General features: G+C 33.9%; 2 protein-coding genes across 2 annotated transcripts; one reads left to right on the top strand and one right to left on the bottom strand.

Annotated features, from left to right (window-relative positions):
• Positions 1–134: 134 nt before the first annotated feature.
• LOC132556156 (ubiquitin carboxyl-terminal hydrolase 31-like) lies at positions 135–23,115 on the top strand (the record flags this gene model as incomplete). Its single annotated transcript, XM_060220545.1, has 12 exons — positions 135–153; positions 10,063–10,886; positions 12,083–12,418; positions 13,176–13,387; positions 14,455–14,572; positions 14,847–14,950; positions 16,252–16,332; positions 16,763–16,886; positions 17,643–17,765; positions 18,498–18,729; positions 19,109–20,317; positions 22,754–23,115. Coding segments are annotated over 12 exons (3,744 nt in total), but the record flags the coding sequence as incomplete, so codon positions are not given.
• Positions 1,155–8,925, bottom strand: LOC132556137 (methylated-DNA--protein-cysteine methyltransferase-like). The gene is made up of 4 exons (XM_060220525.1): positions 8,833–8,925; positions 6,476–6,673; positions 4,900–5,051; positions 1,155–3,541 (listed from the first exon to the last, which is right to left on the bottom strand). Exons 2-4 carry the CDS (start codon positions 6,649–6,651, stop codon positions 3,279–3,281), a joined length of 591 nt encoding a protein of 196 aa, XP_060076508.1. The 5' UTR covers positions 6,652–6,673; positions 8,833–8,925; the 3' UTR covers positions 1,155–3,278.
• Positions 23,116–27,636: the final 4,521 nt, after the last annotated feature.

The raw sequence follows: 27,636 nt of genomic DNA, 5'->3' as shown, positions 1-27,636 counted from the left end.
GGCAACTTTGACAATGTGCTGTGACAATAACATATCACATGTCATTATGTGACACACGACCGATATGACATTATCATGTGACCCGACATTAGCGTTGTCTTCATGATACCTGAATTATTGTGGTGTTGTCATCAATTGACCTGAATGTGTCGAGTCATTATCATCATTACACCTGAAAGGTCCTCATTTGACAGTGTGTGTGAAAGATTCTTGTTTGAATGTGTGTGGGGGAAAAAAACATATTTTTGACCCAATCATTTCATAGCTCCAAACCAAATTTTGACAAATTACCTACATCTAACTAGCGAAAAATTAAGATCTTGCATCTATTTCCGATGTTGGGCCCAACAAAATTGGTTTCCCTTCCTACAAGGATGCTTCTGAACAAATCTTGTCAACATCACTTTATCCCCAACAGATAACAAAGGATTTAAAATTGATTCTATAATTTTCCCTATTTAGGCCACATTTCTCTTTGTGCATTTTGTGACTTATCAAAAAAAAATCATTTGGCCTTAAAGCAAACATCCTGGATTGGGACAGTTGTGGTATGTTATGAATCATTAGCAAACTGGATGCACACTAGTTAGTTCCCTTTAATCACTATTCCAATCCACATGTAAAATGACAGGTTGTCACCTTGGATATGACTGTAATAATCTATCAGTTTCTATTCTAGTTCCTAATAAATCCTTCTGAAACTTTGATTGGTTTCCCATTAGTCTTTATTATGTGTTGTCCAATTTTGGACAAGGAAAAACAAAATTTGCATTGCTTTACTTAAGGCTTGAAGCAAAATTTCTGCCAAAAATTATGAAAATGACTATGAATCTTAATTCATTTTATTTTTGAGATATCTATTTCATATAATTTCAATTCATCCTGGAAAGGAAAGAAAACAGAATCTCTTGAAAATTAGATATGTGTAATGCCTGTGATTTTACAGTGTCAGTATCGTTTGTCAATGACTACAGCTACATGTATTGCAAGAATGTGACAAAGAGGCATCTCTCTGTACCGCCATATGAAGTAGCAATGTAGTAGGTAATTTTAGTGCTAATGTATACATGGAAACTTTTGTGCTGTATTGATTTTTTAATCTGCCAGGTACATGCAATGGTGCAATGTTGAACACTAACAAAAGAACTAAAGGCTTGTACAGTACTCAGATATCATTTATTTTCATCAAGTAATGTTGAGAGCTCATGGGTACAAGTTCATCATCTCTTTCATAGTAAATTGCATCCATTATAGTCTACAACGTACCATCCAACAAATAGCTGATAATGTCCACAGTCATTTTCATCTACCATCAAATTTCCAAATGGCCTACTCAGGAAGTCTGGATTAAAACAAGAAGCCCATGGGCGTTCACGGTCATCTGACAAAAAGCAAGCCAAACTCTAACAACAGTGAGTCTACTGTTAAAACAGTGGGCTTAATTCATTTGAATAAACTTGGTAGCCCTTCCTCCCAGCATCCTACAGGCCCAATATCAGCACCCTGAGCCTTTTGGTTACTGAGAAGAAGTCATTTACAGATTATAACATATTTGAACCCTGTGATCTTGAAAGTGGGTCAAGGTCATTCACTTGAACACATTTGGTAACAATTCCTCAAAGCATCCTACAGGCCCAATATCAGCACTCTAATCATTTTGGTTATTGAGAAGTCATTTGCATATTTTAACATATTTAACCCCTGTGACCTTGAAAGTGGGTCAAGGTCATTCATTTAAACAAACTTGGTAGCCTTTCCTCCAAGCATCCTACAGGCCCAATATCAGCACTCATGGACCCTTGCTTTTTGAGAAGTGGTTTGTATATTTTAATATAGTTGACCCCTGAGACCTTAAAAGTGGGTCAAGGTTATTAATTTGAACAAACTTTGTAGGGCTCCATGCCAGCATGCTATGGGCCAAGTATTAGCCCCCTAGGCCTTCTAGTATTTGAGAAGAAGTTTTTTGAATGAAAAGTTTACTGACGACACACAGGTCAGATGACCTAAAAATCCAATACATACAGGAATAGAAATTACAATGGAGAGTACTGTGAAAATAAGATATAATGAATACACTGTATCAACAATGACTTAATGGAATTAGCACCACAGATTGTGGTTTCATGGGTGTCTTGATTTAAACAAAAGCATAAATTTAATTGTTTTCCATTATTGACATCAATTAGCTAGTCAAGCAATAACACTCTTTAATGACCTAATCTGAAGCTACGTAAATCAGCTAAATCAAATGTCAACAACAATGCTCCGTCGATCCAAAACTCTGAATATATTCTAAACTTCATTCATGCATAAAAACATTTGTCCAGTTTTAAAAACCTGAGAAAAAGACTACAGGTATTTTGTGATGTATTACATCCAAACCTGGTAGACAAGATAGGTTACCAACCTACCACAAAAATTTATACAAATTATACAACACATTCTCTCTTACTCTCACAGTCAGGCTAAGTAATTTCCAGAGCAAATAACATGTTGTGAAGTGTTGATGGAGCAGAAACTGTGCGAATCATTTGTTACATTTTCAACTTTTTAACTAATACCTTTGTAACTTAAGTATAGATCCATTCAATCATAGTTATTCACCTTAAAACAAGGAATTCTTCTACTGTGCTTCATCTGTAATGGATGTAGGTGAAAAAATAACAAGGCATCAGAAGAAAAACAAATTCCTTGGTGGTTCCAACTTCATTTATGTGCAATAAAAAAAGGTCAAGTGTGTCAAGTTTAATCAAAATCCCTCCTGGAAAGAATTTGACAAGGATTTTCTAAAAGTGGTAACTGACCTTGGTCCTGTGAACCTGAAAACTTGTCTGCGATATCATGGTCCTTTAGATGAATATGAAGTTTGACCTCTCCAGGAATAAAGGCCATGGCCTTGACTCTACAACCCTGAAACTGAAACTTGTCTGTGATATCATAGTCCTTTTGAAGTCAGGATTGAAGTGACTTAACTATATCTTTATATCCCCTCTCTGACATTAGTTGCATGGGGATAATCAGACACATTTAATTGTTGTGTTTCAAAATTACAAACTCATAACATAGCAGTCTTAAATGCATAGAAAACTTGTGCACAAATATCTGCACATATTTTGATACAGACATTTTTCACGATCACAGATCGTTGCATTTTGTGGTAATAATCGTAACTCTATCACAGTATACATGAACTTATTTCCATCATTTGTTTTAAACATTTAAGTTTAATTGATTTTCATTATATTTATACACTAGGTTGTGAGTTTTCAGTGCAACTCTCACTTGATGACCCCTTCATGCTGGAGAAGCCACAGCTTCATCTTGTTCTTGTTGCCACCACTGTAGTTGCCCACACCACCTCCTTCAGGTAAAACACGGTGACATGGTATGATGAGCTGTATGGGATTGGCCTTCATTGCTGCACCCACAGCCCGACAAGCCTTTATGTTTCCACTCAATTTTGCCAGCTGAGTATAAGAAACACTCTGTCCAAACTTCACCTTTTCTGGCAGTGTCTTCCACACCTTCTCTGTGAAAGACCCTGGAATCGTAACAGTATTTGAAATTGACTTTTCTGACAAAAATTGATAGAAATATTAGTGTAACATGAATGCGATCGCACACACATTGCATATTAATGTATTGCAGTAGGGATGACAAGGAATCTAAACAGTCATAAAAGGGATCTGATAGCAAAATTGCCAAAGGTAATGCCAAACTAAGAAAAATCATCTTTACTGAGTAATGATAAACAGCACAAACAGAAACAAATGAACAGATTCTGTATTGAAATGAGTCATTATATTACCAGAAGTTTACTAATGGTGACTTTGATAGTTGTAGGAAATGGTCAACCTGTTTTAAGTAAATGAGAGCTTTCTTAAAACAACTGTAGATTCAAGTGATGCTGAACGAGAGGACCAATGAAAATGAATATTTTGCCTATTCTGAAGCATACAAAGAAGATATTGTCTGACAATTAATTTGAACAAACTTGGTAGCCCTTCATCCAAGCATGCTACAGGCCAAATATTAGCACCTTGGACCCTTTGTTTATTGAGAAGTCATCTCAGAATTTCATTAAACTTAACACCAGTGTCCTTGAAAGTGGGTAAAGGTCAATCATTTGAAAATACTGGGGATTCAACAATTACACAATTGATTCCTCTTATCCCTAACATGTTTCAGACCAAAGTTGGGGTTTCCATCATTGCTAATTTCTCACAGAGGTCAGCCTAAAGATTTTTTTCACCCTTTAAGACAACTCACCGCTACATTGCTTTGTGCCATCAAAGTTAGTTTCCTTGGCTTTACATTTAATCCAAATTAATTGATGAATCACTTACCTAATTATCTAATTACATAACTAAATTACTAAACTATGAACATCGATTGTCACAAAACAAATAAAAAAATTATTATCCACTTTAACGAAAATTTGAACCATAAACTAAATACCAAAATACTAAAACATTAAGTATACCACTGATATTATTTATTTTCTAAGAATTTTGTGAAAAAGTATATAGTTATATGTGTAAACATTTTATTTCAGTTCACTTTTCAATCCAAAACAGATTTTCCCCTTTTGCTCATTTTTCCTTAAAAATAGCAATATTGTCAATCAATCTGATTACTTTGCACAAAACTAATAATTACAATTTATTTTATACTGTTTTAAGATGATTTTTAGCACATAATTTCACCCCTTCACCCAAAATGCTTCAGAACAAATTAAGATAGAATCCTGTAATTCCTACAGAAGAAAGAGGATTTTAAAGAACTTGCTAGATTTTCTCTTTAAGGACCTCACTCTCGGGCCCAAGATTTCTGTAGATAATAGAAACAAAGTAAGGAAAATTACCATCTTGCACAATCTTCAGGACAAACAATACTGACCTTCCTTAAACACTGATGCACATATTGAGGGTGACACCTGGCATTTAGGCTGTCCCTTGAAGTAGTCCCTTAGCCAGTCTACACCCAGTAAAAGGGGCTTGTATGTGTATCCATTGTCCTGGTATTTCTGGGACATCACCTTCACCTCAATACTGCAACAATTGTACAGAGTACATTAATCAAGCCACTGTCGTAAATATACAAGCTCAGTACTACAAAGGTTACTGTGAAGTGTAAGCATACAGGGATCACTACACAGTATGCTTCATCTGGAGTTATCCCTCTTGAACAGCCTGTATTACTCAAGTCAGTTCAAGCAATACAAGACTAGGAATGGAAGTATGTTTTTTTTTTCAAATACACTCACAGGCTAAGAGAAGATAATTGAATTGCTATTATAAACTGTGAGTTCTTGGAAAAAACCAACAATCTACACAACCCCAAAGTGCATGAACAAAGGTTTCATTTTCAGTTTCACAATGGAAACAAAATGGACAAAAATCAGCCAGACATGTTTTATATATAAATGTGCTAGTTGTCAAAATGCAATGATTAATTCTAAATTGAAGCCATTGTAACTTTGTATTTCTACTAATTATGAATGATAGTATATGTATTTCTCTCTATTTATCTTTGTCTCAATAAATAATTCTGAATTAATTGGGAAAAAAAAGTATTTTTATGGAAATAATGACCCTTTATATATAATAAAATTTGTATTTATGTGTAATGTCAAAAAGTCATAAAAACTAAAAAAAAAAAAAAAAAAAAAAAAGCCTCCACTACCGTGATTAAATCATTTACTATGATTACACCATATATATATCCTATACCATTCACTGAAACTATATATTCTTGTTTTCAATCTGTATTTGTTTAATGGCTTCACTTGTATACAGTCAAACTTCTATTAATCGACAATATTGCATTGACATTACAGGAAAGTTTTTAATATGAAAATAGTCTGTCAATGAAAATGTTTATTATTTGTTGAAAACATGTAATATCTGCATTTGATTTGGTGTCTTTTTATTGCTCTGAACAAATGATGATGCTACAAATTCATTATAATTGTCGATGTCTGAAAACAATTTATCAGAAACTAGATATCTTCCAAACTACAAATTCTCAAAATGGAGTATCTGGTAAAGTTTGTCACCATATTGGATGAAGACATGGTTCCAGCCTATTCTTTACTGCAAAACAAAACTGTGCCATTCAGACCATATAAACAAAAGTGCCCCTGGTTTACTTTTGAATGAATACATTTCAGTTACCAAATCTTCTGTCTATAATCAGGATGACCTTAACCTATGATTTTCAGACTCTTGACCTTTACTTCAAGGTTCACTTGACCCTTGACTTTCAGACTTGTAAATAAATTATGAAGTGAAGCATGGAAAGAAAATTGAGTTTGATGGGCACCTTTCCTTACGCTGAAACTGATGTTCTATATATAGATAGTGCCTTTATTACATGTCCTTCAAACAGTTAAATATATATATATACCGTATAAAACCAGAGACGTATATAACACGTGTTATATACGTCTCTGATAAAACAGACTAGTTGTCACCTTTTGTCAGGTTTGAATGTTTCATCTGTTTCATCTGTCTGTGACATGTAGTGTAATCCACGAGGACAGCTCACCAGCTCCATAATACCCACAGGTGTGCTCACATGGTAGGTGTTGGTAGGGCCATGATGACAGGATGACCCTGTACATCTCTGTCTTTTGGATTTGACAGACATTTTATCATCCAATCAGAAAATTCTAAAATAAATAAAAGACAAAAAATCATTGTATTAGTTTCATTTTTTATGTATGTACTGCATGTACCAATATGTTTATTTCTGAATAAAACTATATTTGTAAAACAAAACAAAAAAATTGTATTAATTTGTTCTTCATTTCTAGCTTTGAAATATACAAAGTACCAATTATTATTTCAATACTGATGATTCTCGATATGAGTGTGTTTATAGGGTAGCTATTAGGGTGATCAACATGATGATTTCCTAACACATTTATAGTGATAGGCCTTTAATAAAGACCAGCTGGTAGTCCTGCAATGGGAGCTAGTTGGTACATGTACTTGTTCTGGTCCATCACTTACACACTAAGATTACATAGTAGGAGCAATAAAGATGTTTTTTTTTTGTTTTTGTTAACCTTCAATGACTTATTGAGGAGCATAAAAACATGTATATGTTGGTCCATCTAAATCACACCCAATTCAGTATATACATAATGTATATATTTTAGAGAGAAGTTTTCCTAAGGTAACAAGCGAATAATCAAAGGTCTTTCACCTAAACGTGATAGGTAACATTGAGTATTTTTCTGTCTAAATATTCAATGTCTAATGGTATAGATACCCTTTGTTACTGAAATTAACCCAATAATTTGATGTTAGGTTTTAAAAGTAGCCCTGCCCTATACCCCAAGATTAAATTTTGCAAAGTTAGCATGTGAAGATTTTGGTGGGGTTGGTTGGAGGCTCTGAAAACATCGTGCCCTCTCCACATTTAAGTAGGGCACAACCACACAAATGGATAATAGTCCTGCAATTGAGAGGTAGTTACTACTTGGAGTAAATTATCAGGTAGTTACTCAAATGCAGGGTCATTTTGAAATAGAAACACATAAAGCTCTTTTAAAAACTTGTAACAAATGCATGTGCAGGGTTGTGCCCAACCTGCCAATGCAAACTGCCAACATGGAACTAATCTTGCAATAAAATTGGCAGCTTTTAATATGCCGTGGCACACTACTGATATATTATCAACATGGGTTGCAATAAATACCACAAAACTGTGCATCATATGCGACCTGGCCTATAGTTCGCCACTTCAGGTATGGATATTTTACTAAAAAAAAAAACGCTGAAATCAATTTAAACTGATCTTTTTTTTTAATGTTTTGCCCAAGTCACATTTATTTAGTCATGAAACATCATATAACTTCAAAAATTAAAAACATATTTGCATATGGGAAAGTACAAAAACAGATGTAGATGTGATAGTAGTTACTATGGTGGCACCAGTTACGTCAAGTTTCAAGGTAGCCAACACTTTCAGTAAACATTTGTTTAAACAAAACTATTCATTATGTCATAAATGAATGCAACTTTTGATATCAAAAAAAGTTACTGTCGAAAGAATTTCAGCTATTGATATCAACAAACCCATATCCAAATCTGCCAGTTTGTACACGATACAAAAATTTGTGGTTTTCTCTAGCCTGCATATAAGCTAGTCTGGAGGGTTCTGACTATCTATCTATGACTAAGACAAAATAAAACTGCAGATCAGATAGTCAGAACCCTTCAAACTATAGAAAGATCTACCGACTCCTGCCCTTTTATAGAATGGTGACTTATTCAAGGAATAGTGTAACACACTTCTCAGCTGCAGGCCTGTGTATAAACGACTGGAATAGTTTGAAGGATTCCGACTCTGTCCGCGATTTATTTTATCCTGCAACTGCGCTGCCATTGTAGAAATACACCTGCCACATATATATTTTTCAGTGATGTAAAACAATTGTATTTGAGCATGTGCAGAATTATTTTCTGAATTTACCTTAAAATGACGTTTAACAATACAAATACTGTTGAAATACGCGATTTTATGTCGTATTGAAAGTTTATTTACGAAAAATTCATAAATTGCTGTCAAATTCGTTGAAGTTTGTAACTATATATCTTTACGGGGCAATTATTATGGCGTATGTCATCAGGCAAAATTCACCTAATCTCAACGTTAGGTAAACAAGAATTGACCGACAAAGCAATTGTTGAAGTTTTGATGGTCTGATTTTCAATCTGACCCTACATTCTGTTTTTAAGTAGATTGTCAGAACCGTTCGTACTAGAATTGGAATAACAACTGCGTGTAATTCATTACGTAAAGATATACATAACAACAAACCCTATGGTCACGGTGATTACTTCGGACACCAGAACGCTTTTCAACGTTTTAGTGACACATTTTCTTTTTTTCCTGTATACGCCATGTTATCCATTCAACCTCAACATTGACAAACATTCCCGCGGTTTTGCAATGGGTAAGAGTTAGTGTTCGTGGATATACATGTAATTCTAATATATTGTTGCCGGACAGAAACCCCGGTTTTATTTCACCATTCCGACCGATGTTAAATGTTGTAGTAAAAAATTGATCAAAATTCGAACGATGTAACAAAAAACACAGCTGGCAAAAATTGAGACACCATATACCTAGAGGCAGAGACGTAAATCTCATCGTGTACGAACGCAAAGCTTGTTCTTTTTCGTTTAGATATAACTATTTTTTTCCGTAACCAAAAAGCGTAAGGATATGAAAAAAAAATCAAATTAGACTTAGTGAACAATGGTTGAAAGTTAAAAGTATGAAAACATGTTTGTCTCCTTTCCCTTGCCTAATGTATATGTTATCAGATACGTATACATCATATATATATATGTCTCTGATGTAATATAGTTTGGTTTTTAATATAATAACATTTAATGTTGAGCACTTAGATTGTAATTCAATGAAAATAGAATGCGGGAAAGTTATCTTTCTTGTGCACTCAAAACTGCAAAATGTGAAGCTACTTTTGATACGTAAACCATGGTAAAAGGGTCTGGACAGACCGGCCTATGTGTTGTGCATTTGCTTTTATGATCTCAAGAAACGGTAATGCCATATTTGATAAAATACTTCAAATTTGACTTTTGATTTCTGTATTTCAAAACACAATAATTCTATTTTCATGTAGGTGTTGTGTAGATATGTGATGACTGATATAGACAGATTCGTGAAAATTATGTCAAAATTGTACCAAACGGGGCAGTACACGATGGCTATTCAAATATATATGGATTTTGCTCTTTTATACAACATATAATGCTTGATAGGTCCTCCTTTTATTGTACAAATAATCTTATTTTCAAGGGGTAAACTCTACATAGAGAACACATTTTCAGTGTAAAATGGTGTATTACGATTCCGGATTTTCCGCTTTGCTCCGTCGGTTAATCTAAAATTATACATTACAAGAAAAAAGAAAAAATGGCGGACAGGAAGTCAAACTCAAAAGAAAAACAATGTCAAAACTTCGTAAGGATTGATCTAAAGTACTCATACATGGTCACAGAATGACCGAAAGTATTCCAGGTGGTAGACAAAGATCATCATCCGTCGGTAATGTATTTGAAGAAGAGAACGATGACGATGGATTTGATCCACTTTCAGACCGACATCGTAAGTTTAGTCAAAGCTTGCATTTGGACAGTATAAAAGCAAAAAACGGTATCGAACCAGTTGGACAAATCTGTGAGGATACCAATAACTTCGCAACACTTCCTACAAAATCAAAACGTCGCACACGACCTTCTTTCAAGTCTGTAAAGAATTTGATGGGCAGGCTTATGAATAGTTCGAGTACATGGGCAGCAAATCAAAGGGAAGATGACAGCAGGATGGGAGCAAAAGGAGGGATGACACAAAGTTCGAGACAGCGGGACGACCGATCTTCCGAAAATTCATATACAGAATCTACCTCGCGTCCCCTTATTACCAAATCGACGAAAAACTTACCGGATCTCTCGCCTTTTGGTGACGAAGTACCTGGCACGATTGGAATACACAATCATGGCAACACTTGTTTTATGAACGCAATTCTCCAGTGCTTAAACAACACTGACAGCTTTGTTGAGTACTTCATCAGACAATTACATAAGGATGATCAGAGATCGTCTACAAGAAGACTTGGATTTCGTAATGCTCACAATGTAACTGAACAACTTGGAGTTCTCCTCAATAGTCTCTGGACAAATAGATATAACCATGATGTGTCTGATAATTTTAAAACAGTTGTTGGGAAATACAACAGCCAGTATAAAGGGACATCACAACATGATGCCCAGGAATTCCTTCTCTGGTTATTAGACAGAATAAATGAAGAGGCTAATGTAAATAGCAAGAAAAAAACCAAACAGGTATGATTATGGTCATTTTATATGGATGCCATTAAAGTTATACATGCATGATCTCTATCATATTAAATTTTAATGTGCAACCTTGTCGGAGTACACTTGCTGTATTCGGCAGTGACGGAAAACAACTGTGTTTTAGTATGTGTGTAAATTTGATGGAATTACTCTTTGAATCTACTCAAAAATTATGTTTGACAATATAAATAACTGTTGAAATAAGTGATTTTAAATACTGTAATGTACAAGTTTATTTATAAAAATTCATAAAATCGCTGTCATATCCGTTGAAGTTTGGAACTACATTTCTGTGCGGAGCAATTATTTTGGCAGATATAAATGTCATCAGAAAAAATTCAGCAAAATGTCAACAAGTAAACAAAGATTTAACAACAAAGTGTAGAAGGTTTGATAATGTTGCAGGATAAGTATAATATATGGTCAGTGTCTTAAAATGTAAGCTGCATTTAGACTCAAAGACAGACAAATGTGCATGAGCCACTTTTGTCTTTCTGTACTTTCGCCAAAATATAGCTTATATTTTAAGTCACCGACAATGTATTCTTTCTATATGGTTGGTTTATTCTGTACCATTGCCATATCACTTGCAGAGTTGTAAAAAGGAGAAAGCAACCTAACAGACTACATTCTGTGTACTGGCTGTTGCTTCAATTTGTTAGCGTTCTAAGTATGTAAAAACAAAAATAAGAGACCATTGGGTTGTTCGATAAATTCCCTTATGGAAGAAGGAAGAATATAAGAGGGTGCTATAATGTGGGTGATTTTTTGTTTGTTTGTCTGCATTCTATTTTCTGGGGTAAGAATATCAGATATCAAACTTTTTAATGTCTGGTTTATATGTAATAAGGACAAGAGGAACTCAGGTTAGCAAAGCTTGATTGATACATAAAGCCTTTATAAAGTTTTCACAAACAGTTCAACAATATTTAGTTTGGCTTTAAGTCAATTATGTTTTTGTATAAACTACAAATAGCATTCCAAGCAGTTTTGGTATCTTAATGTTTTATATCAATTTTCTTGGAAATGATATAGTTGAAAGATGTATATGTATTTTAAGAAAGTAAAACAAAATTATAGTATATCAACACATGTATATAAATTTATCACATTTTGTATTACAAAATGACAATTCAAGCTGAATAGTATGTATCTTTGATTTTTTTTGTGTGTTTTACTGTTAGATCTCGGGGAGGAAACAGAGTGATGAAGAAGCAGCTGAAGAGGTTCTGTCTACAAACAATGGGTGTCCACTGTATAATATGTTCCAAGCCCTGTTTCGCTCATCACTTCAGTGTCCTAACTGTGGCAAACAGAGCAACACATTTGAGAACTACCTTTGTTTGTCTCTACCTCTACCTAACAAAGTCATGCGTCCTATATACATCATTGTTGTGGAGTCAATAGAAGCAAACAAACCACCGAAGCAGACCAAGATAGGGTTACGACTCAATGCATATGGCTGTGTAAAAGATTTGCGGCAAGAAATTTCAAGCTGGACTAAGATAAAAGAAAAATATGTATGTTAGCTTGTTCATTTAAGAATCAGAATGTGTAGAGCAAGTGGTTAAGATGTAGATATATCAGATCAAATACTACAGTGGCATGTGCATTACATAGTATACAACGATATGATTTAATAAAATAATGCAAGCAATATTTATATAAATCTAGAACCAACTGTTGCATACAGCTGTTCCAAATAGACCTTATAGACACCTTCAACTTTTCCATGCAGAATAGATATCTTCTTACCTACTTCTAATAGATGTTGCAACACATACATACATAATGAAAGTTTTCAAACATCAAAATTGCAATTATAATGATCAATTAAATGTTTTACAGTATGAAATTTTATATTCAAATGCAAACTGTTTATTCAAATTAGGGAAGATTAATACATAAACAGTAAGAAGTACATCTTTTTTTCCATGTTTTACTATTTATTTATTTACAGATAGTAGTTATTGTTTAAAACAAATCACTGATGTGCAAAATCTATATACTCATGCATCATAATGTCTGTGTCATAATAAGTCACCTGATGATAACTGGAGCTTTCATACCAGATGTGCCACATGATGTAATGGATGATAGTCTTGATTTATTGCATATTATATCCCATGTTGCGCTTACACTTTCTCTTGATTACTAAATATAAAAATTATGTACTATCTTAGAATGAAATATATATAATATATACTGTTATATAGGTACATATACTAGCTTTAGAATGTTATTTCTAATGTACATGAATTGTTTTGAATTTTTCAGTTGGTGTTATGTCAAATCTATGACAACGGGTTTAGAAGTTACTACAAAGATAACCAGCCACTTACAGACATTGCGGAGTCAGAGACTATATATGCTGTAGAGATGTGCTGTGTTGCAGGGTCCCCTACAGGGGAGGGACAACAGCAGTTTGAACAGTCTTATATTTCAGTATTACTGATTCACACACAACGGGAGTCTAATCCTACCAAATAGTAAGTCTTCATTTGTCTTTACCCTCAGAAACTTATAGATTATGACAGATTTGTCAATAGTGTAAAGCAGATCAATTTGTGAAAGTATATATTTTTATACCACTTGCCTTGAAGTGGGTATGTAGTGATCACAGAGCCTGGATACAAGACATCTTTGGAACTCAACACATTCCGTTCATACGTAGATGTACTTTTATATTGAAGTGTATTTATATGAGGGTAAATACATACAACTTGATGTATGTTAGCACTCAAAATACAATAAAAAAGAAACATTTGAATGAAAACCATTTTCTAACTTTAAGATCAGCAGTGAGTTAAGAAGCATTAGATGGTGCAATGTTGGTGTCATTGACAATGCAAACAAGAACAAAATGGCTCCAAGATTGATTAAATTGATATTTATTTTTTGTATTTACAAAGAAGATGTAACGTATGCATGATGTTAGATATCTGAAATATCTCTCTTCAAAAACCATGTTTATAGAAGACTTTAGGGATGTAAGAACACTTCACATATTTACAACCAGTATAAGTAATAAGACATTATACTCTTACAGAAACAAGCTTCATCTAGAGTCTATGCAATGCAAGTGTAGATGTACTTTTTATATTTTAATGTTTGACATATGAGGAGGTCTTGGTGATCATTGATCAAGGTTCCATACCCAAGGAATAGCCCAAACAAACAACAGTCTGAGGAATAAACAAGAAAAGGCACATTTGCCAAATTAACAGGATGATAGTAATAATAGCATTTTGTCCTATGTCTCTTTGTTCCATTATTTTTATCTCCCTTTCTCTGTTATTTCTAAAATTTAATCAGATTTACAATGTTTGGATATTATGGAACTTTACAATGTGACTGGTATAAGCCAAAGATACGACTGCTTAGTTAGATATGGGGACTTGTGTAAGGTTCCCTGTTGAAATCAGGGTCTACTTCAAATTAGAGAAAATTCAAAATTATAATAACTGAATCTGATTGACTGAAAGTGACTTTGTTTAGCTTGTGATGTAGATATTAAAGCTTTACTTTTACAAGATATTGATGTTTTCCTTTCCAGTTTGAGATTTTGTGCACCACAGATTCTGAGAATCCCTCGAGATGTTGATAATCGTGGACTCCAAAAAGAAATCCTGACAAACCTTGGTCCTTGTGTCAGAGAAGGACTTGTTGGTCAAGTAAATAGCTTATAAGGAAGACAATTAATTGGATGATATAAAATCCCTTTTCATAAATATCACTATACTTGGATGACTTCCTCCTGAATTACTAAAATTCAGTAATTTACAGATCATTCAACATAAATAAAGCTTAACAGTTTGGTTTGAACTAAAAGTTAGTCACTAGTAAAATGCCTTTATTATTTCCCACCATTCTGCAATGGTTAAGTGATGTAGTGGATACATGAGTGAAGGGCTTAATCAGTTTGAATATTTCCTTTGGCTTTCACAGAAGTTGGATACACTGTTTCGGTTGAGATTGGTCACTGGCAGTGGTGGACGTGATTATCTCCCCCTCGATGTAGAAATGCCTTTGTATATCCAAAATGTTGACAGGTAGGTAAAACGTTATCCCTCATTTCAGTTTTAACATTATGTCTTAACAGGAACATTCTCATCCCATGAATTTGATGTGTATGTAGCACTACAGTAAATATGATTATTAAGTAATCTCTGAAGAGATAACTTGGAAATCTGTTTGTCTATAGAGAACGTACCACAAGAAAAAGCAATACAAACATGAACATAGAAAGGCAATTTATCTAAACTGTATCAAACTTAAATGTCTTTCAGATATTTCCTGATAAATATCACATTTCTGATCACACTTTACCAAACATCAGCATTTACTTGTATGAGGTACATTCTGGTCCAGATCTTATGGTAGATGACATATTCATCATATAGCATTATGCAATCCTTTTTTGAAGTTATATTTAAGGTACTTATGACACCCTTAGGAAAAACTTTGTTTGTGTTGAAATGCATTTTGTGAGGTCATCTTACCCCAAGGGTCAGGATGACTTATAGTCATTATGTATTTTCCATCATCATACACAATGTGTTAACTTTTCACATTTTGAACTTCTTTTATAGTTCCACAATTGGGATCAAGCACAATTTTGTCTGACCAAATGTTGTTATTTTGTGGGTCAGTCTGAAATCTAGTTAGGCCTTCCTTTTTTAAAAAAAACTGGTACCATCGATCTCAAAATTAGTTTGAATATTAAAGAAAGGAATCCAACAATTTAAGTTATTTTTAACCCACATCAAAACTATCAATATTACAGCCATAGCAGCCATTTTGTTATAAGATTGAATATAAATCATTGCTTTCTGGAACAAATCCCATTCTAAACTTCTCTAGTTCTACTATTAGGATTCACCTCAGATTTGAAAGGATCCTGAGATGGTCCTGATAATGTGTTTTCAGTTCTCTCAAAAATAAAGTACCGCTATCTTTTCCAAAAACATACTTAGAATTTTTTTCCAGTTCCACTGGTGCCATTGAGTTTAGAATAATAAAAACTGAAATGAACAGTGTTGTTGGTTTTTTAACCTTGAACTGCTGAAATATGCAGAATTGGTTTAATCTTTGAATAAGTGTTCACACTACTGCTTATGTATCATTAGTAGATCTTTACTGTCAAATGACCATTTAAGACCCATAGGCCTCATGTGTATTTAGTGAGCCTTCATATTTACCTGATTGTTTGTAAAAGTTGCTTAACAAAAGACATTATTTTGTTACCTGATCATGTTATAAATCGAGAATACTTTTCAGAATATGAAATACAGTGTTATTTACAAGATCAAGTGTTCTTTATAGATATGTAACTTAATCATTTGTGTTTTAGGGCTTTGTCAAACTTTAGTCCAGAAAATGGTCCTACCCACATAAGACTTGTTGCTGAATGGGATCCTGCTGTCAAAAAGAAGTAAGGCAAAAAATGCACTGTACTTTTTTTATTAAAAAATATTGAAATATGTCAACTGACAGTTGTCGTTGTGATGACATTTATAAATTCCATATCAGATAGAAAGGTTGTATTCCTTTAATGAATTAAGGGTACAATGATAATTATATTGATATAGCCAATGTATTAATGGGAATACCATGATTTTAATTAAGATTGTTTAAGTTGTTTGCTTGGTCAGTGGGGTCAATGAAATAGTCTTCTGAAGGATACAGCAAATAATATATAGGATGCAGTTTCTAGTGAAAAGGTTAAGTTAGTGGATTATTAAAACATATTTATGTATCACAGTTCAATCAGGTTTTACATCAATGGTGAGAATTTTTCTGTTCTTATACTAACAATTCTGACATGTCTGAATCATATTACATCCAAACTGAATGTATTGTAGAGTGATTGTCCATGATAAGGAAACTGTAGATGAACACTCGTCATATCGTCAAGTTCGCCAGCACCAACAACCAGAGCCAGTCTCCCTTGACGAATGTCTTAATCTCTTCACGAAACAGGAAAAGGTCGGTGGCAGCTGGTCCCCCTTGAACAAAACTGTTTATTTAAATATTACAATTTGCTATGTTGAACATCATACATTTGTACTAACAATTGTGTGGCTGTATTTAAAGTTTTAGTATTCAAGAACAAATGAAACAAGGTAAATGTTTAAGTCTGGCACTATGAATTCTGAGTTGCTGTGAAGTTGTTATTCTCTGATTAATGTTACAAATGTTATCAAGTATGTAACGTGTTTTGTAAATTATGTGTCTTTCTGAAGAAAAGTGTTGGAGTTTTCGTATAGGATAATGTATTCATTTTGGACTTGAAACAAATGCTGTGATTTTATGCTTCCTACATTAATTTTGGGAGAGTTGGGCAAATACCATTACCCATTTCATATGTCTTGTCTTCTTCTGAATCATTGTCATATCTTGAGAACCTCTGTACATATTTGGTTCCTATTTACCCCATATTATCATTACCTCAAGTTCTACACCTGGTCAGAGTTTAATTTACATAGGAGCAAGGGGAATTATGTCTTGTAACTATTTTCTAAATTTTGTCCAGAAAAGCTGTAAAATGCATCTAAGTTTTACTGTTGTCACATTTTTTAAGGATATTTTTGGACACAAAATCAGCAAAAGTCAGCAGAGTTAGGAAAAGGACTTCAGGATAAACTTCAGAAGAATTGAAAAACAGTTTATGCATTGGTTCTAACTAATTGGATTTGAAAATATGTATGTTTTTTATTTATATGTATGCCTGTTTTTCTTTAGCTGACTGGGGATGATGCATGGCTCTGCCCTCACTGTCAGAAACAGCAGCAAGGCACAATGAAGACACTGGGGCTGTGGTCTCTGCCAGATACTCTAGTCATTCACCTGAAACGTTTCAGACAGGTTTGTACTTAATACTGTAAACATGCTACAAGACAGATATGTAAGTTGTACTGTAAACATTATACACATCAGATGTGTACTCATTGCTGTAAACACTGTACATAACAGGTTTATGTTCATTTACGGTTAAATCATATAGATTGATTTCCTCAAAGGATCTTACTTTCTGTATTGTTCACCCCCTGGCAACGATGTTAGGGAGACAAGATTATACTGGAATCAGGTTGTCTGTCCATCTGTTAATGCAACTGGCTACTCCTCTGAAGATTCTCAATTTATTTCAATGATAATTCCTGGCTATAATTCTGATACAAATGATTATAATCTATATCAGGTGGAGTTATCTCCCCTCCTTGGACCACTTATTCCCCTTTTGGAACTCAACAATGTACCAGCTACTCCTAAACTACTGTAAATTGATTATATATATTCCAAGTCATCAAAATTAAAAACCATTTTATTATTCGACAAATAACTTTGTGGCTGGATGGAGTGGGGTATATAAGTTGGCCCTGGACTACAGTTCAGTATGTTAATGTTAAGTTTTTTACTGAATACTTCCTAAGGTTATAAGAATTTACAGAAATTTTATGTGGCAGCTAGTTTCCAGAGCTTTTGTAAGAGATGCATTTTCCTATTCATTATTTATTGGAGGAAGGTTCTGTTCATGTAATATCTTGAAAGTAAGTTTAAGTTTGTAATACATTTCATTTGTTGTAACTTGATTTGTAGGTTGGTTTGCAGCGAAGCAAATTGGAGTCTCTCATTGACTTTCCAGTGAATAGTTTGGACATGAGTAAACATATCCTGCGGCCAAATGGTGAATGTGACCTTCAGAAAGTCACCATGAATATGACGCCACAACAGCAACGGCTCCATCAGGGGAAGCATCGTGACAACATGATTTACGACCTCCATGGCGTTTGTAACCATGATGGTAGCATGCTCGGTGGCCATTACACAGGTGAGAAAAATCTATTGGAATTTCAATGAGAAGCTGTTTACAGGTGTAGTTTCACCTGTGATATATGATGTCTGTACGTACTGATTATTATAAGCCACACCGGTATAAAAGCTACAGAGCCAGTTTAAGTGATTTTTTATTCTATTTGATCCATGTATAAGCCGCACTGGAATATATCGCACCCGTTCTTATGAAGTGGTTACCGTTATGTTGAAAAAATGTAGTCGTCAATTGTAACCTTGAAGGTGTTTTATGTAGTGGTCAAATACTTCTAATAAAATTTGAATAAGAGTAAGTTGTTTTATGTTTTTTAATATGCTATTAACGTCAACAGCTATGGATGTTGTAATAAAAAATATTCTCTAATGTTTTATTTCAGCATTTTGTAAAAATCCATTGGATGGTGAATGGTACAAATACAATGACTCCAAAGTAACCGCCATTTCGGTTTCTGCAGTACAGACCTCTGCTGCCTATCTGTTGTTTTATCAGCGCCGAGGTTTCTCATCTGTAGCGGTTCAGGATCTTTGTGATGGGTCCCACTGGATCTATAGACTTTACCCTCGGGAAAAAGTGTCAAATCAGCCTAAGGGCTTCCCAGCAACTGACGTTGACAAGAGCAGGAGGCAGCCTACAAATTTTGATCAGGCAGCAAGACAGAGTTCTGCAAAATTAGTTCGTGATTCAGAGAACAGGAAGTCTGCGTCTCACTTAGAGAAAACATTACGCCCTGCAACTAGTTCCAATGTGAATAATACCTTCTCACAAGGTGTGGATATTACAGACAATCATAGACTTAAACATGATGTCAATTTACGAGTGGATATTGATCAAGCTCATAATAGAATTAATGATAATGATAGGAAACTTCAGGAGAAAAGATTGTCACCTCATGGACGAGATGTTAATTCTGTACCAGAAAAACTCAGAGTGGCCATGCCTCCTGCCCGCCCATTGTCACATCCAAGCTTTGTCAATAATAAAACCTCTCATAAGAGTGTAGAGTCCTCAAACGTTACTTTAAATGGCAATAAATCAAGTATGCATCGAACTGCAGACCAAAGGGTCGCTGTTTCTGGGTCATCAAATTCTGAGGATAAACACTCCTCCACGTCTTCTCCATCAAGTCCTACACGAACTAATATTGTGTCTGACAAGTCACATGAGATTGTGAAGGTAAACAACAATCGCCCACCGCCAATTCCTAACAGGAATGAATCCTTGCCATCCAAAAGAGGTAAAATTTCAACGGATCAGCCGGACTCAAGTACAGTCCGGTCAAGTCCAAGTAAAACACAGCCAAGCTTTGCCACCCCTCAGCAGAACCGCCATCAAGTATCACCCTCTAATGCTGTTGTTTCCAAACAGGCCTGGTCAACGCCACAGCCTGTAAAGAAGCAGATATCTGTTGTTTCAAATGGTTGCTCAGATGATCTTGATTATCATGAGAAACAGCCAGTACGCCCACCTCCACCAGTGTTGAGGCCCACACCTGCTCCACAGACTCCTCCCACTAGTTCATCAAGGCCCTCTGGAAAGGAACAGAGGTCACAGGATTTTTCAGATTACACCAAGAAGAAGTTGAATGGTAAGGCATACTTCAATATGACAATAGATGTGTAAGTTCCTCTTGATCCCTAGTTGTGCCTGTTTGATTTTGACTTTGAAAGTTTATCACTATTTTTTTAGAAATCAGCATAGATCTGTCTCAAATTTCATATGTAGGTTCCCTTTGGTCTCTAGTTGTGCCGGTTTGATTTTGGGCTGATCAGGGGAAAAACAGGTGACCATCTCAGATTTGGCAGTTAAAGATTATCATTGCTATTTCTGCATAGGAATGTTCAAATCTCTTATCAGTATGGGCAAAAACAGAGAAGAGAAAAGAAGGGAAAAGACCTAACTTTCAAAGAGCAAATAAAGATCAAACAATGATGGATTCCAAGATCCCTCTGGGATCTCGTGTATATAAACACCAGGTCCTAGCCCCCTGAGGTGGGAGGGATGGGGCCCAAAAATGAGAAAATTTGCGAGTTGTTTATTCAAATTCCTTCTTTTTAAAAATGATTGGATTTTGCCCAAAAGTGGTCTGAAACATTCTTGTGTGAAAGGAATCTAATTGTATAACAATGAGTCTGACATCAGAGATGTGGGGCCCTATAGAGGAAATGCAAGTGCTTAAAAATCCTTCCTCCATACCATAATATTGTCCCAGTTTGGTTTGAAGCAATATTTATGAATGGTGAACATGACATTAGTTTGACCACAAGGCAGGGAAATTATTTCAGAAATTGTCATTTGTCATATTTGAAATTCTTTGTTAAATAACTAAATTGTTGAATTAACCATGCAGACCCCTTGTGTTTCTTGTTTGGGATGGGTAAAATAAACCTCATTCCTTTTCAATCATGTTTTAGGAAAAATCTCAAAAAAGGTCATATAAGACAAATTTAACTGTTTATTTGCATTAATAATAGTGTTAATGATAAACTTTAACAGTGTATTACTGTAAATAATAAACTTTTACAAAATATTAGCTTTAATGATCATTTTTTTTTCATGGTACAATTACCTTTAATAACCAATTATTGGTGTTAATGATAAACTTTCAAAGTATATTGGCATTAATTGTTCAATTTTTATAGTATATTATTATCAATAATTAACTTTATAATTAACAGTATTAGTATTAGTGATAAACTTTTATACTAAATTAGCAATAATGATCAACCTTTACACTATATTAGCATTAATGATCAACCTTTACACTATATCAGCATTAATGACCAACCTTTACACTATATCAGCATTAATGACCAACCTTTACACTATATCAGCATTAATGACCAACCTTTACACTATATCAGCATTAATGATCAACCTTTACACTATATCAGAATTAATGATCAACCTTTACACTATATCAGCATTAATGACCAACCTTTACACTATATCAGCATTAATGATCAACCTTTACACTATATCAGCATTAATGATCAACCTTTACACTATATCAGCATTAATGATCAACCTTTACACTATATCAGCATTAATGACCAACCTTTACACTATATCAGCATTAATGATCAACCTTTACACTATATCAGCATTAATGACCAACCTTTACACTATATCAGCATTAATGACCAACCTTTACACTATATCAGCATTAATGACCAACCTTTACACTATATCAGCATTAATGACCAACCTTTACACTATATCAGCATTAATGATCAACCTTTACACTATATCAGCATTAATGATCAACCTTCACACTATATCAGCATTAATGATCAATCTTTACACTATATCAGCATTAATGACCAACCTTTACACTATATCAGCATTAATGATCAACCTTTACACTATATCAGCATTAATGACCAACCTTTACACTATATCAGCATTAATGATCAACCTTTACACTATATCAGCATTAATGACCAACCTTTACACTATATCAGCATTAATGATCAACCTTTACACTATATCAGCATTAATGACCAACCTTTACACTATATCAGCATTAATGATCAACCTTTACACTATATCAGCATTAATGACCAACCTTTACACTATATCAGCATTAATGATCATTCTTTACACTATATCAGCATTAATGACCAACCTTTACATAGTATGTTAGCATTAATGATAAACTTTTATAGTATCTTACTGTTAGTGATCAAATCTTGAGACAGTTTTTATACTCAATTTTTCCATTATTTGTAACCTTCTTACTTTTGTTAATCTTATACTTATTGTAGGATCATTCTCTATTTTGAAGGAAAGAAAATCTCAACTTTAGGACGAGATTCTTTATGGGTTACCGCTGTGCCTCAGTTAAGGGGATAAGTTATAATTTCAAGAACATCCTCCACTGAATATTTCTCTTTCTTACCCAGCTAGGGAATTATTTATTTTCTGCCTCATTTCCACATAACCTGAACAACAGGAGACATTATCCTGTTATTTTAATATCATATACACATTATTTTATAAATCTAACATTAAAACTTTTCAGAGCCTAGTGTGATGACCAATGGAACTCAGAGAAACAATTTAGAACGGAACAGCAAGTATGCCACCATAGCAAGGACATCTCAAAGGGCCAGTTCAGATGACTTTATTCCTAATAATACTCCTGTTATCCCACGGTCCAGAACTGACCAGGGGCTAACCTCAGTAGAACGCCACATGATTTCAAACGTGACAAACCAAGCTCGCTCTCGTCAGCCAGTGATTGCTACAGAAACTTTTGCAGACAACATCAATCGTTATCAACCTCACAGGCACTTCCAGAAAGGATTTCAGTTTAGGGAACAGAAGCAGTTGTACCTCAAAGAGAAGATGTATTCACCTTGTCTGAAAGAGTCTTCAGTTTAGTATTTTCATGTTGCTGATGTTAGCATGTGAACGGCTGTCTCCTATCAGTTTGCTGATAGCTCATTTGATTCTGTTGTGTCTCTGGAGATCAGTTGAATTGATCACTATACATGTATAGTACATGAGTACATATGGTCGTAACTTTGAGAATGATATCAAACACTGTTGTTGGAGGGGAAACATATGAGAGGCTTTAGATGGTGTTTATAAATGATTTGACTATGTAATACTGTCTGAATGTGTATAATCAACTGGTTCCAGAGTCACAAAATCCCTTCCTAGACCATAGAACCATAGCAATTATTGGTATTATGGGAAAAACATGCCAACTTATCAGCAATAAAATGATGCTAATGATATTATCAGGTTGCAGACAATTTTGTTAGGTAATACTTACTAGGGGTATATCGTTGTGAATAGTTATAAGATGTAAAGGAAAAAATTAGCTAGTTATTCAAAGCTGATGATTTATTTTTCCTTTTAATCATATTGAAGAAATATAGAAAAGCATTTAATTTTTTTTTATTACATCAGAAAATACTAATATGAACATACCTAGAACTATTTAAGAATCATGTGTACTTGGGAAGGAATCAGTTTGTTATTGTATATGACCTGATAAATGGCAATATTGAAATACACTAAAGCTACCCTGGAGCGGCAGCATTGTAAAATAGAATTAGAATGTTTCCAGATTTATTTTAATTTAAGATTCAAATTTAAAAAGATATATGCATAATTTAACTATATAGTTCTTTTTTTTTTGTAAGATGGAGAATATGCAATATTATGCTTGAGACCCTCAATATCATATTTATAAAATCATGCTTTGATTATCACAGAGCAACCTTGACTCATAAGACAAGTATAAACATGGCTTCACAAAGCAGCATGCCTTCCAGTTATCAGGGCTTGCTGTCGATGATGGGCACTGTTTCTTAATTTTTATTAATGTTGGTACCTGGTATATCACTTACCTGTACAGATGGCATTACTGATGCTATGCCAGTAATTATAAGTGGTATTAATATACATTAATTCCCTTGTAATACCATATCCTAGACCTGATGACAAACAAGTATGAATTAACAGTGGTGATGATTTAATGAAGAGACATAAGGAGTGTATTAATCTATGTGCACTTTGCTTATTACAATCACCATTGCTTTACAGGTCAGAATTTTACAACAAGAATCCAAACTAACATATACACATACAAGGCTGATATTTTCAGACATATCAAAAGTTTCCATTTATCATATCAAGAAAATTCCATGTATTATCTTAGGAGTATTATTAAGAACAATTTGGATTTTAAAAATAAAGAAAAAGTCATACAAAGTAATCATATTCTAGATATATTTGTTCGGAACAAAAAGGGTACCATATATCATTATTTATTCATTTGAAATGTAATATGAACTTTTTTTGTCAAAACTATTGAATTTATACACTAAAATGAATGCACATGTGCCATAGGTTGAATCTCGGCTTAGATATTATATCATATGAAAGTTGAAGTGCTAGTCAGAGAATAAAAAATATTTTTTTATCACATTGTAAATACAGTTACATATAATTGTGTATAATGTAGTTGTAAATAGATCATAGCTTAGGTAAGAGTATATGTTGTGTAAAGCTGACTATTTGTAATTAAAAGTGTTCATAACTGTAAATAATACACAAAACTTTTTTCGCTCCCTGTTGACAAAATATGCTGTGCTTTTTATTTAAATCAGTTTTACATTTCTCAATGTTTAATTAATGAGTAATAAGAAGTAATAATAATGATGTGTGTTTGTTCATTTTGCTCTAATCCTAATTTGAAACGTTTTGTAAATGAAAATGTGTGTCATTATAATACAAGAAAGGTATATGTGATTTTACATGGTGTCACTGCTTGTCTAGAGTTACCTTGTGATAAGTTCTCATGTTTATGAAAATCTGTCCACCACCTCAGCTTGTCACTGAAAAGTGTTCTCTTTGTAAAAGATTGTTGATATTAAGTGCTTATCAGTGAGAAATATTGACTAAGAAAAGTGTGATTAAATGCTGAAAAGTTTGTCTATAGTGTTGATTGTCGTAGCCAAAGTTTTGTTGATAAAAATCTAGTTCTATAAGAAGAAGTGATTGGAAATTGTTCGTTCTTGAAATTTTCTCAGTGGAATTTATTATTTCCAAAAATTTAATAATGTGATTTATAATTGTTTTTGTAATGCATTGTATGACTAAATGAATACTGGAAAGTAGATACAGAGGTTGGTCACTAGAGAGTGTTGTATGAAATGATTCCATCCATGTCCCTATTGAGCTGTTTTTATCTCACATTCCATGACATCTACTGTAAACCTCTGTGTTTTGTCCAGTTTTGGAGTTGATGCTGTTACGATTGTATTTTGTGAGATAAAGGGGAGATGATCTACAGTAATATCTCCCTCTTGATGAAATGTTTTCTCTTTCTTACATTCCCTTGTCCTCACAATTTATTTTTTTCAACATTCCAAAGTTTATTTCAAATAAATTATTTTACATCAAAGTTCTCTTAGTTTGTAAGGGCTTAGTTAAGTTTATTAAGTTTTTATGAGATTTAAAAAAAAAAACAAAAAAACTTGATGACTGTAAAAATTTTGATTACTAAAAACATAATTGTATTAACTGTTTTATACTGCACATTCTAAGTATCAAGCAACACACGGCAGGCTGTTATGGTATGGAAAATCTTGTTTTGTTTTGGTTCACATAAGCTGAAAGTCGTTAAGTATTGCAATATCAAAGACTAAATTTGAATCAGAATTGGGCTGTTCTCAGTTTCATTATGTGTATGAAATTCAACCATCTGACAATGATGGCTCAAGGCAGTCCTACTTCTAAACATTCATCCCCAGTTTACTATTGGTTACCATGTTTTTGGAGGTAATAGTTTTCACCACTTTTAAATCAAACTTTTATCTTGTAGTTTCACTTATATCTTGAAATAAAATGTAAACAGCAGGCTCCTACTGTAATCACTAATTTTTTTGCTATGTTTTGAACATCACATTATGGAAATAATTACTATCTTCAGTTGACTTTCATATTTTTAGTGGCATTCCCAATAGTTTAAACCTGGGTTCCAATTTTGAGTATGATCAATTATCTTCTATTGGTAAGTGTTTGTATATGTAAACTACTGGGTAACTACTACCATCATACTCCTATGCAATCAACAATTCAACTTAAGTATACTATTATTGTAGATAATAAGCCTTTCCTCTGTACATCCAATACAATATCTATGATAATCCATCCACTTTACAATACTGTTATAACTTTAACATTCAGATGTTTCTTGTTGAATTTTGTAACTCTTTTCCATGTTGCTACAAATGATAAAATCAGAAAAAGGTGTATATTGTTAGACTTGAGGTACCTTCAAGATCATTGTAAGCTACTTGTAACAGAGGTCATTATCAATTTCATTGCCTCTGCTAGGGATCCAACCTCGGACCTCTGGCTTACTAGCCTTCCGCTCAATTTAATGGGCTAAAGACAATTTTAGGTATTTTGTAGGTCTGAAATAAGTAAACTTTATTTATTTTGCAACAGGAACAAGTTTTTCCAACTTATATTAATCACTCTTGTTGGCCTGGATGGAAGCACTAGGGGAGGAAACTGGAGCACACCAGAAAAACCCATGTATTCGGGCAGGTGACCCCAAACCTTTTCACATCCATTCCTGGAATCAAACCCCTGACAGCTAGGTGGAAGGCATGTGTATTACCACTGTGCCATTGGGTCCTGTGTCTAGTATTAGCTAGGGTTATAATGTCCCCTCCAGGAAAGTGCAATTCCCCAAGTTTTTAGGAGTTATAGTGTCGTATGTGAAAGTAACAAAAAAAAATATCACTCCCTAGTTTCTATTTGGGTGAAGTGATACAGAGGTTATACAAGTACCTCCAATAGGGATCAAACCAGCAATCTCTGGCTAAAAAGGAGTTGTCTCTAGCTGTATGTTGTGGCTAATAATGCTTAGGATTACACACTTATGTTAGTAAAAGTGTGTGTTTCACAGCAGTCCTGGTAAAAGATTACAGCAAAGATGGTGTAAATATTCTGTCTAGTGTGATGGTAACATGGTGTTAAGTCTGTAAACATTATCATGTTGTTGTTTCTCCACCTACATAGATGTTGATAGTGACTGGAGGTCTACTAGTGAGTAGGACTTTGTCCCCAGTAGGTTCTTATAAAAATTGAGAATATTTCGATATCTTTGAATGTGAAGTCAAGACAGGATTTGCACTTTTGAAATGTTTATGATCCACTAGTAAATGCTGTATTTAAGATGGCCACTTTTTCCACCATATTGAAAAGCTTGTTATCACTTATTCACATGTTCTCAGATCATCCTAAATTCAATTTTGACTTATGTAGCTTTCAATTTGGTCACCTTCACTGCTATCAAAGAGCTATGTTTTCTCTACTTCTTCTTCTTCTAAAAGTAATTTTTTAAAATGAGTTAAAGATCTGCCACTAAGTGTCTTA

The sequence above is a fragment of the Ylistrum balloti genome, unplaced genomic scaffold (genome assembly GCF_031769215.1).
Source record: "Ylistrum balloti isolate Yb309-2 unplaced genomic scaffold, AGI_CSIRO_Ybal_v1 Utg370552, whole genome shotgun sequence".
Taxonomy (NCBI): Eukaryota; Metazoa; Mollusca; class Bivalvia; order Pectinida; family Pectinidae; genus Ylistrum; species Ylistrum balloti.
This window is presented reverse-complemented; position numbering and strand designations above follow the sequence as displayed.